Source organism: Formica exsecta, unplaced genomic scaffold (assembly GCF_003651465.1).
Source record: "Formica exsecta isolate Colony F162 unplaced genomic scaffold, ASM365146v1 scaffold115, whole genome shotgun sequence".
In the NCBI taxonomy this organism is placed as follows: Eukaryota; Metazoa; Arthropoda; class Insecta; order Hymenoptera; family Formicidae; genus Formica; species Formica exsecta.
In genome coordinates, this window is record NW_021848490.1 from 383,047 (window position 1) to 394,602 (window position 11,556).

Consider the following 11,556-nt stretch of genomic DNA (forward strand, 5'->3'; position numbering starts at 1 on the left):
CTTCCTTTGCCGTTGCCAAAAGTTTTTGTTGGCGTGTTCACGGAGATGAATATGAGATCGGCCTCCTTAATAGCTGTGTCGATATCGGTAGAAAAGAATAAATTTTTTCCACGGCATTTGTGCACCACTTCGTCCAAGCCTGGCTCATATATCGGCAACTTTTGCGAGTTCCACTGTGCTATTCTCTCCTTACTCTTATCGACGACGGTTACTTGAATCTCCGGGCATTTCAACGCGATAACACTACATGTGGGTCCGCCTACGTAACCGGCTCCGATGCAGCAAATTTTCCGAATTCTTGTCATTTTTATCAGCTGTAATATAATCTGACAAATCCTTTCATTGTAATTGTGTTTAAAGAGTCACATTTAAAGGAATCACAATCATAAAATATATAGAATAAATTTTACAATAAAGAAAAGAAATATTAAGTTATTAAATTTTGTATCAATTCTTATATGCATGAGAAAATCATATAATATTTTTTTGTTTAATTTTTCTTTAATTGAAAATAAAATGTTGAAACAAAGAAAAACTAAATTTTACACAATTTTACACTTATTTTTTCTCTATTCTAATTATTAATGAGTGATTTATAATTAATAATTTGTAATTATTATCAAGTCTAAACAATGATATATTATTTCAGGATCTTTGATATATTATATTATCTCAAATTAGTAAAAGATAAATAGAATTGCACATATCACTTTAAAATTTCATATCTTTTCACATTTTCTCTCTCTCTCTCTCTCTCTCTCTCCCTCTTGTGTATACAAGTTTATTATCTGATAAAATTAATATAAAATAAATGATAACATAAAAAAGTGAAACCTTATATAATAATCTATTATAATGTACATTTATATACATATATCTAAAAACTTCGACTCCAATTATATTAAATAATTTTTGTTGAATTCTTACAATAAAATCGAAAGAAATGTTAAATTGAATTAAATATGATGAAAATATATATAAAACTAAAATAAAATTCATAAAAAATTATTTCCGGCTAATGAACAATAACTCTGAAGAAAACATTATCATCTATCCTCATCGTAAAAAAAATATTTTGTAACAAAAACTCTTATTGCTTAAATCTGTGTGTGTGTGTGTAAATCATGTCGCCAATGTCGGGAAGCAGATAACAGTGTATATCTACCGGCTTTTGATAATATACGTCAACGGAAATTCAAATATATTATTGACTTGTTTTTTATTATTTAACTATATCAAAGAATTTTTTCTTTTACATATATACTTTACAGATTTATCAAGATTATTATAAACAATTTGTTATAACATGTCAAGATTATCATGTTTTGAATTATTAATATTGAAAGTTATACATATATTCTAAACACACACCGAGAGAAATAAACTAATAACAAATAAAATAAATAGAGATGTTTTCTTTCGTTTATGAAATGTTTCGGAGTACAATTACGGAGTACGCACTCCGATTCGCCTGAGAAGATTCAGAGAGAATCCACACATAATTCGTTTCCTTACTTGCTCGACTAAAAGAGAGAATTCTCTGATGACCAGCGAAGATGTAACATGAAAGCGAGCGCAAAAAATGTGAGCTGCAGTTTATCACGAATAGAACGGTGCACGTAGCTTCCACAAGGAAAGAACAATTTTATTTATCACAGGATACTGCGGTGTGGCGATGTCAATTCGTGTTGCACATACTTTTTACATTCTGGATTCTTTGAACACTGTACATCCGTCATTTCGAGACACTAGTTGAGGTGAGGCAAACGTCGAAGCTACAAGCTACTAACTAGCTAGCTACATCGAGGTCGCACTGTTGCCACGTCAGGACGTCGTAAGCGCGTGCGTAAAGGATTGGTAACATTGGCCGCGTTCAGCAGAGAATACCGCTTATTGTTAGTAGCAATCGAATGTGATTGTTTCTTACTTTTAGAACCAACGAATCAACGTCGAGTGTTAACAAGACGATAACTGAGCGCTTTCTCTGCTCAACGCGGCCATTGACAACTAGGTTCCAATTTAATGAAAATACGTCATAATGAATGAACGTATATAAATATAAATAATTTTTTAATACTGTCCCCCCGAATTCAAAGAGCACGTGTCTTTATATTATATATTTTATTATATTATTTTATGACAACTTCTGAAGTCATTCATATAATATTCACCAAAGTTTATTAAAGATCAAATTCAGTTTATTATTAAAGGTTTATTATTAAAAAATAATCAGTTTATTATTAAATAACATTTTATTTTAAGAATTATAATTTATTTTGTGTAATTTTTGTAATATTTTTCCCACAAATTTTTTTATAAATATATAAATTTTCAAAGTAATTGTGTTAATTGTATTAATTGTATTAATATAAGTAAAATAATAAAGAAACACTTAAAAAAATGTATAATTCATATAGTAACATTATTAATATAAACATTATTAATATAAAAAACAGTTTTTTATAAGAACAGATTTTGACGTATATATTTTGTATACATAATACATATATTATTGTAAAATCGAGAAAATTTTCATTTTCTTTTGTAGAATTTCTATTTTAACTTTCTATTTTAACTTTCTCTTCATTGTGCAAAACATGGTACTAATAAAAGAGAAAAAAGAGTCAATTCTCGCGCAGAGGCCGGTCCATGTCTGAATACAGATGGGTCTAAATTGGTCCTCGCAAGACAAAACTGACCAGCGCAAAAGCCCTTTTCTTTTAAAAAGAGAGTTAATTGAAAACGAGCGATATGACGGATTGAACGGTTCAGACGACGAATGTTTGAGCTCATGGTTAAATTTCACGAATTGATTTAATTTGATAAAGAGTCTTTTATTGATATATTTTACAGATTAATTTTGATGCGATATAAAAGAAGATATTACACATTAAGAAGATTTGAGATAATAATCTATCCATATGCATATTTCTCATGAAATCGCAAATATTCAATTATTATATGTGTGTGTAAACATTTTATATTTTTTAATACAATATTTAATAATGTTTTGATGTTTTGCTTCCTCATAGAGGAAGCTTTGTTTTTTGCACAACTCTACTTGTTTTATACTATTAGTAATTGAAAATTGATAAAATCATACACAAAATTTTAATTTAATTTAGTTGGAATAAAATAACTGATCAAGAGTGTATTGAGGGCATATATACAACTAGCATATCAAATTATGATAATTTTTCAATGATATATTATATATAATACAGGATGGCATTATAAAGTCTATCATCTGTAATCAAGCGAGACGTATGTAAATAATACATCGATATATAATGGTTAATTAAATAGATTGTATTTTCTCGTTTACAAATTAAGATAAGTGCGGTTGTGTGTAACATGCAATTTCAGTTATTATTGATATTTCAGTTATTATTGACACAATCTCGTACATTTTATTTTTAAATCTTATATATATTTATACAAAGCGAACATTGTACCAACTTATATATATACTTTAATTTATTTGATTATTATGGACAAAAGTTGTATGATTTCAAATGATCTTTAGATGACATACAGGGACGTAATTATTTTAGACTCGCTAAACTTTTCAGGGTCATTGCATATGTCCTCATTATAGTTTAAAGCAGCAGTCTCAATTTATGTTTATTCCATGAACGTAATAAAGATAAGAAATTTCAATATATTGAAGCGTGATTGTGCCTAATATTAGCTTTGGTTAATAATACGCGCACTGGAAAGCTCAATATAATATATTTCTAGCGAATTTGATTGGATGCATATTAATCTTTCTGGCTAAATTTAAAATCATGATATAAGCATCGTGATCGATGAAATATTTAATTTACATTTTTTTAATCGGAAAACTGATAAATTGTAAGTAATACAGCGTTTATTCTGCTGGCACATGCGCAAGATAAAGGCATGATGCACGAAAACGAAATAGATTCGACTCGAACTTCGAGATGGAGAGGATATGACGTTAATACAATTTCAAGCAACCTGTGATCAGCTGATTCTTTTGCATATTTGCTTTTAGCTGACTCGGTCTCAGAAATCAGTCGTGGACGTGGGGGTGGAGGGGAAATGGCTCTTCGAACAACGGGATCCCCGTTATTGGACGATACGAATTGTTTGCGTCGTTCATTTGATAATGGATGCTTGACATTCGAGTACTTGTCACAACAGTGCGAAAAATCCTTTAGGAACTTATTTTTATAGTCGGTTTCATCGCTTTTCGACATCGTAGTCAACAGAATCGTGGCACGTAATTCTTCCTCGTCGTGCCAAAAATGATCGCGTTCAGCGTACTGTTGTTCGTTTTCCGAGAATAAATCGAGCTAGGTATATCCAGTCAAGCATTGTGGATCATGGATAGCGTGACAGTGAGTAGACTTTAACCTCGTGGACCTTTCATCTGTATTTCCGTATCGCGCGCGAGCTCTGTGCGTTCTCAATCATTGCACTCTTTATTAAACAGCCTTGCAAACAATCGGTATCACCTGTCAATACATGCTTCGATTTTGATGTTATTTTGTCGAAAATCGAATCAGAATTGTCAATGTGAAAAAATATGCATGCGATAATTCTGTGGAAATGAACTACTTTATTATATTGACAATAAATATATAGATCTTTATTTTAATATTTTATAGATTTTTATTTTAATTATACTTTATGCTATATGATTTATATGTTTTCCTTCTTTTTTTCTCTAAAGTCTAGATATATATTTTATTTTAAATACAGAGGATATATATAAAATATCTAGGATATAAAAAATGTATAATTGTAGGAATAATCCTTTTTAGCTTTTGAGTTTTTATATATAAGAACAGCTGCCTTTTTAGTACAAATTCATTTGTTTGTTATCTTTTATAACTTTTTAATATTCAACTTTTATTACTTTTGGTAAGTTATGACCTTAAGGTAAAATTCTGTTAAAGAATCTTATTTGAAATTTATTAAATAATACAATTTTTTTGTGTTTCAACCAAACTTATTATTAAAGTATTTCAACCAAATTTAATATTAAAGTTAATAAATAATACAATTCTTTGTTTGATTTTAACAGATTTCTTAGTTTAAAATTTTATTTATCAAGATATTTAATGTTCAAAGTTAAAAGTATATTAATAACTAATATAAAAATTATATTTAATTTTAAAAAACTATGTTTAGCAAAATTGTTATTGCACATTGATTTTCAATCAAAATGTATAATTGTTTATATATCTTTATAGATACTGATTTATTATAGATAGATAGATCTCTCTTTGTCTCTTATGACACTGTATATAGATATGTATTTGAAATATTATTATAAATTTTGTATTTCCAGGGAATAATATATGCAATATGTCGAGGATTCGTGGACAGTTGGAGAGGTGCTGTTGTACTCTTTTACATGGATAAACAAATCAATGAGAAGTTACTCATGAATTCTTCTACTAGAGCAGAACTCAAAAAGAGAGACTTGGCTATGCAAAATACCGTTAGGCACAATAATCAGCAACGGTATCTTTATTTTTATTCCATGCTTGCAAAGAGTAGATATGACAATTTTCGAATAGCAGAATTTATTTGTCTGTATATGATCGTAGAAAATCTATGGTAATGAGGAGAACCCTTCAATGCTGTGCATTAAATGGTGGTGTGTTTTGGGCTAGTACGGCAGTATTTGAATATGGACTTTTACCATTCGTCAAATATTCATTAACTGTTTTATTCGGTCATTCTCCTGGTATGGCTCTTATTGTATGGTCATGGATCCAGCCATTTTTATCTTTGATATTTGGCACAATATGGGTGTTACCACTGTTTTTGCTCAGCAAGATAGTTAACAGCTTATGGTTTCAGGTATAATCTTTTTGTAAAATATAAATGATTTTATTGTTTATAAAAATGGATATTATATTAAACACTATATAACATAGTATAAATATAGTGTATTTATAAACTATGTAGGACATAGCAGATAGCGCTTACAGATACAGACAAGGGAGACCATTGCTTCTGTCAAGCGTGAGCAGACTGATAGCTGATACACTTTTCAGTGTATTGGTTCAAGCATTGTTCTTGGGACAAGGAATGTTGGTGTCCAAAGTTCCGTTACCATTATTAGGGGATATACTTGCCCTTGTTCATATGTGCCTTTTATATGCTCTCTATGCCTTTGAATATAAATGGTTCAACATGGGTTGGGAATTGCATAAACGATTGACTTTTATTGAAGGCAATTGGCCATACTTTTTAGGCTTTGGTATGCCATTAGCGGTACTTACCCAACTGCCCAGCTCGTATGTTACAAGGTACGGAAATAATATCTTTGAGAAGATATGTCCAAAATGTCTATTAATATTTAAAGACAGATTTGTTTTTTGTTTAACCAGTTTTGTGTTTTTTTTTTTAAATCTGATATCTTGACAAATTTCAAATACATTACAACTTGTATCAGAATCTCTTAATAAGTTTCCCTTCACTTTGTTTATTGTAAATAAATCTTACATTTGCAATTAATTTGTCGAAAGAAACTGCAATAATTCTCTAAAACTCTTTATGTATAAATATTTTATTTTCAGTGGCTGTGTTTTTTCTATTTTATTTCCACTATTTATTATAAGTGGAAATGAAGCGGAACCTGTAACTGGAGCATGGTATATTATCAGATTATAAAATATATGCATTTTTTGTATGCAATATTTCATCCATTTTGAAAAATTAACATGATGTAACTGTTCCAGTGATTGTCAACTAAAATTATTTTCGCCAGTAATCGCAATTGCAAACACATTATTTAACAAAACCATTGGACGAGCCAATAGGCGGTGACAGTGAAAAAGGAAGACGAGAAAATGCCTAACTTATGCCATTTGTATGTTAAGATGCACATATATTTACCAATTTGTTACAAAAAATTTCATGCAAAAATAATTATATATAAATTGATATCCAAAAAATAATTGTATCTATTACTTACTATTACAGGAGAATTGTATATATTATTTAATAGTATATTGCAGGAGATAATATTACTTTTGTTATTTAGATCGCTCTTACAAATTTCTTAGAAAAAAATACAAAAAGATATTTAATTTTTCGTTGAATAAATTTAAGGTAAAACCATAAATTTTATATTCTTTTTTATCAATATTTGAAAAGAATATTCGATCATATTTTAATTGGAATACAGGGCCAATCAGTACAAATATTTATTTATGCATATTTAATAACGCACAGCTTATTTACATATGTGATTTCTTGTATTTAATGATATCGCTGACATATATAATATATATACAAATTTGAAATTATATATTTCTCAATTTTTATGAGAATTTATATTTTGAGCTTTTTATGCAATAGCTAGTCATTTTTCAATATAGATTTGTAATCTCTGATCAACGCTGCGCTATAAGCATATTATAAATGTGCTATAAAAATAATACGCTATGTGACAATTTATATATACATATATCAAATTTAGGACGAAGAAATTTTGACATAGAATAATTGAAATATTATTTCAAATATTAAAATAATTCTAAATAATATAGTGTTTTGTGCACTATACATGACTATTTTAAATTCTTTCTTAGGAATGTTGTATAAAAAAAAAAAGGTTATTTAATTCATAGACATTTTAGATTAAAATGTCGATTGTCCATACAGTGACGTGATATGATCTTGTCAGATTTGCGAATGCTTGCAAATTAGCTATATACTTGTAAAGAGTATTGAACAACTAATTGCTCTATTCGCATTTGCTATGTAACTATGTATTGTTATATACCCATATTATAACGACCAAACAAGTGAAAGATAAAGCATGCAATAATATTTTTATTCTACACATATATCATAGAATAAGATTAAACGAAAACTTCGTAATAAAAATATTTGATCCTAACTTCATGATACGGACAATCGATTGTATATACACAAGCGTCAATAGAACTATTTTAATCAATTTAATTTGTTGAGTCTAATTCAATATTATTGTGCCATACATATCATTTATTTGAAGGATAATTCGTCCGAAAAATGGGTTCATGTAAAATTAAGACAAAAATATAATCATATGATAAACACTGCTAATAATGTATAATACATTATATTCCAATTTGTATATATGGTTAGGGAAGTGCTCTAATGATTATATATATTATATTTGTCATAAAAATTGATCATTTTATATATCATTATAGCTCAAATAAATATAGAATTATTGAAAAGTTCTCTATTTGTATTAGCAATTTCTCAAATGTAATCCAATTATATATCCCAAAACATAAAAAACTGTTAAGAAGTATTACTATCGAAAGTAAAAACTCTCTAGTAAGCTATAATATAGCAATCGATCTTTTTGTTTCAATATATTTTATAGATATGTGAAAAATTTTATTTATTAATTTTGAATTATATTTAATTGTGTGTATATGTTAGGTCTATAATGTTAGTAATCATGCAAGAAGGTCTTGAAGTGCTAGTAGATCATGATCTGAAGGTTCTTCCTTTACTCTATAAGAATTTAAAGCATAATGCCTGTGTAATGCTGCAAAACCAAGGCCTGGATCAGTTTCCATTTCTGTTACTGGACTTGTAGTTCGTTCAATGACGTGATTTTTGCTTACCTACAATATATAATTCTTAAATAATGTAATAAATATTTGATAACATTTTAGATTTAGAGATTTCAAATATGATATTCTAAATCTATTGTAATGTTTTCCAAATTCATTTAGAGTGAATATTTCACTTAATAAAATTTGATAGAAATGTTCTGACTGTAATTTTAAACTATTGAGACTGTGAGAAACGACGTATGTATTGAGAAAACATATTTTTTTTTTCTTATTTGGATCTTGTTCATCTTGTGATTAAGTGTAAATATAACACAAAGCCATAAAATAATATAATATACATACTTCAAAACGTTGTTGTTTGTACATGGCTAATTTGCGCGTTCCCGGAGAACTTTGTATTAGGTTCTGTATGGTGGGATGAGAAATCCCAAAGAAATCTGCGCCCTTTGGTGCTATCGAACAAAGCACTGGAGAAATTGCTGCTAAAAGTTTTGAATGACATTCATCAGGGCTACATCCAACTAATGGTTGATCCAAGTCATTATCAGATACTATTTCGAATCTATAAAATTATATGCATTTATATATCTGTATTTTCCTAAGAATAATTATTTTTTCATACTACTTTCTTATTCTTATACCTAGGTTTTGGTCCACCATCTAATATTTTGCAAGTATATAAGCTCTTTGTCCTTGGATCTCTTAAGTTGGCATATACTCTTGTACTACAATAGCCTACTGGAAATATAAGATCTTCTGTGTGATATGCGATTCTGTCTGATACCACTTCACCAAGAGAATATATCGTGAGATCTCCTAAAGCTATGGGAAATATTGGCCTTCCATGTATATCTAATGGAATCAATTGCACTACTCTTCTGGCAGTTTTGTTATATCTTTTGGCCTTATTTTTTGACTCTGCAAAAAAAAAATGCAAATTGTATTGAATATTGCTAGTGCGTTATAAATATTTCTTATTATATAGATTAATAAAATCTTAAAATTTTAAACTGATTTCCCAAACATTTTTATATAGTTAATAGGCAATATATTACAAAGAAATACCTGATCCATCTGTGGGAGTCTTCTTTTTTACTGTTTTTTTTGGTGCAGCACATTCTGGATTAAATGATGGTGAATTTACATTATTTGATTGTGAACGTGCTACCATAGAGTTTGATTCCATCTCTCCCTGATGTTGACACAATTTGCGTAGAAGAAACAGTCTTTCTTCTTTAACAACCATGAGATTTTCTTGCATATGTGCAACTTGATCACATAAAGCTGCATTTTCCTGTAGTAAAATTTAAATTATGTCTGTTGGTAGATTTATCAAGTGTGATATTATATACTTTCTAAGCAAAATTGCAGGTAAAAATACATATATATTACATTTATATTAAGACTTACAAAGACAGTATTTTTTACAATCCTTTTGAGTTTTCGGTACTTTTTCTTATATTTTAGATTTAGTTGTAGTTCATTATTTTTATGGTAATCGTTGTAATAGCTATCATACGTTTGAGCCATGTTATAATATTGTTAATGAAAAAAAATACTGCACGTATATAAATTAAGAAACTGTCGTATTGTATTGCATTGTATGTATTATATTTAATTAAAAGACAACGCTACGATAGAGGTTAAGAATTCTAGAATTTCTGTTGATTTTATAGTTACACTTTCCGTATTTATTTTCTTTGCTCACTCAAGAGAGAGAAAAGGATTCTCTTTGTTCTCTCTTTCTCTTTTATTCCCTCTAAAAAATAAAAAATTTCTTATTTTATGTATATTCAGGCTTTGACGAAAGAGAAAATTTTAGAAAATCCAATAAATAAAATAATTTTTATTTCGTATTATGTCCTCATTCTCAGAAAGAGCAATCAAAACGAATCCTCCTTATCGAGATAACTTGCCGAATAATGCACAGAAATCAACCAATCACGCATTTAGTATCTAGTAGAGTCCTAGATTCTAGGACTCTAGTATCTAGTACGAAGAACGTGGCATCCTTTATATTAGACGCAGCGATTGGTCAATATGCCTGCTCATATGCGTACATGCGACATGTGGCTAGTCCATCTAGATAGATTCTGTAGTCCGCGACTGATCAGTTAAGATATTTTGAATCGCAGTGCGCGCCTCGATGGATTTCGTTTCACGATTAATTACAAAACGCGTCGCGACAGATTTCAAAATCATAATTAAAAATCGTTTTGTATCGTTTGCATCCGTTTGTTTAAAAGTAAATTCAGTGCGCAAAAGTGTTATAGCGAGTGAATTTAACCCCCGAAAAGTATTATTTTGAGTGAATTTAACGTTCGAAAAATGTTATCGCGAGTGTTTATTGCAAGATATATTTGGCTTTGTCGCAACGTTAAACAATCGCTGTTATACATCAATATCGTGATCTTCGTATAAACAATCCATTCTTGTATGCAGAATCGACCAGAATCGCAAATTATTTCCTCATCGAGTTGCAGCGAAAATGCAATTGTGTTACGATCATCATCAGGTATATATATATGTACAGGTATGTGTAATCATATAATTTCATGTGCATATATTTTCACGCAAATACATATATAGAAACTTATCAATATTTTTATTTATAATATGATATTTTACTCTTGAATCAGTTTAAATTATTACAGGTTTAATCTATCGGTTTAAAAACAATTTTAAATTAAAATAATCTCTAATTTGCTTAAATGTATTTATATATATTTTTATAAAAATATTTTTTTTTGTTTATAATTGCATCAATTATATATTTGGGAAAAAATATGTACACATATACACATACATATCTATATATATATCATATATTCCATCAAATCTTTATAATATTTGTATATTCAATTCAATATCGTATATATATGCAATTTATATATATATATATATATAAAATTTTAATAAAATTATTTACTGCCTTTAAAACATGCATCTTATAATAAACGAGAGTCTGCAAAATGCTGTATTTTTAATAATA

At 28.5% G+C, this 11,556-nt stretch overlaps 3 protein-coding genes across 4 annotated transcripts in view; 1 reads left to right on the forward strand and 2 right to left on the reverse strand.

The window, feature by feature from the left end:
- Nucleotides 1-1,815, reverse strand: part of LOC115238073 (UDP-glucose 6-dehydrogenase) — a 6,782-nt gene extending 4,967 nt beyond the window's left edge. The window contains exons 1-2 of one of the 2 annotated variants that reach the window (XM_029811612.1): nt 1,699-1,815; nt 1-326 (exon numbers count right to left, since the gene is read on the reverse strand). In XM_029811612.1, the coding sequence (XP_029667472.1) occupies nt 1-305 (305 nt within the window). In that variant the 5' untranslated portion in view covers nt 306-326; nt 1,699-1,815. Of the gene's footprint in view, nt 327-1,515 lie in introns of both variants that reach the window. The other variant, XM_029811605.1, reaches the window with a different exon arrangement.
- Nucleotides 1,816-4,001: 2,186 nt separating this feature from the next.
- Nucleotides 4,002-8,213, forward strand: LOC115237784 (etoposide-induced protein 2.4 homolog). The gene is made up of 6 exons (XM_029811062.1): nt 4,002-4,364; nt 5,321-5,496; nt 5,583-5,838; nt 5,947-6,290; nt 6,561-6,635; nt 6,723-8,213. The coding sequence occupies exons 1-6, from the start codon at nt 4,350-4,352 to the stop codon at nt 6,808-6,810; spliced, it is 954 nt and encodes a 317-aa protein (XP_029666922.1). The 5' UTR covers nt 4,002-4,349; the 3' UTR covers nt 6,811-8,213.
- Nucleotides 7,580-10,487, reverse strand: LOC115237778 (transforming growth factor beta regulator 1). Its single transcript, XM_029811050.1, has 5 exons — nt 9,975-10,487; nt 9,630-9,858; nt 9,206-9,482; nt 8,907-9,126; nt 7,580-8,612 (listed from the first exon to the last, which is right to left on the reverse strand). The coding sequence occupies exons 1-5, from the start codon at nt 10,092-10,094 to the stop codon at nt 8,442-8,444; spliced, it is 1,017 nt and encodes a 338-aa protein (XP_029666910.1). The 5' UTR covers nt 10,095-10,487; the 3' UTR covers nt 7,580-8,441.
- Nucleotides 10,488-11,556: the final 1,069 nt, after the last annotated feature.

What these genes read in the sequence shown, in the direction of transcription:
- LOC115237784 (XM_029811062.1), top strand. An exon ending in AGGCACAATAATCAGCAACG is followed by an intron (nt 5,497 to 5,582) that starts GTATCTTTATTT and finishes ATATGATCGTAG; the next exon opens with AAAATCTATGGTAATGAGGA. An exon ending in TTAACAGCTTATGGTTTCAG is followed by an intron (nt 5,839 to 5,946) that starts GTATAATCTTTT and finishes TAAACTATGTAG; the next exon opens with GACATAGCAGATAGCGCTTA.
- LOC115237778 (XM_029811050.1), bottom strand. Translation starts at nt 10,094, where the DNA reads ATGGCTCAAACGTATGATAGCTATTACAACGATTACCATAAAAATAAT. An exon ending in GACTCCCACAGATGGATCAG is followed by an intron (nt 9,483 to 9,629) that starts GTATTTCTTTGT and finishes TTTTTTTTGCAG; the next exon opens with AGTCAAAAAATAAGGCCAAA. An exon ending in GATGGTGGACCAAAACCTAG is followed by an intron (nt 9,127 to 9,205) that starts GTATAAGAATAA and finishes ATAATTTTATAG; the next exon opens with ATTCGAAATAGTATCTGATA.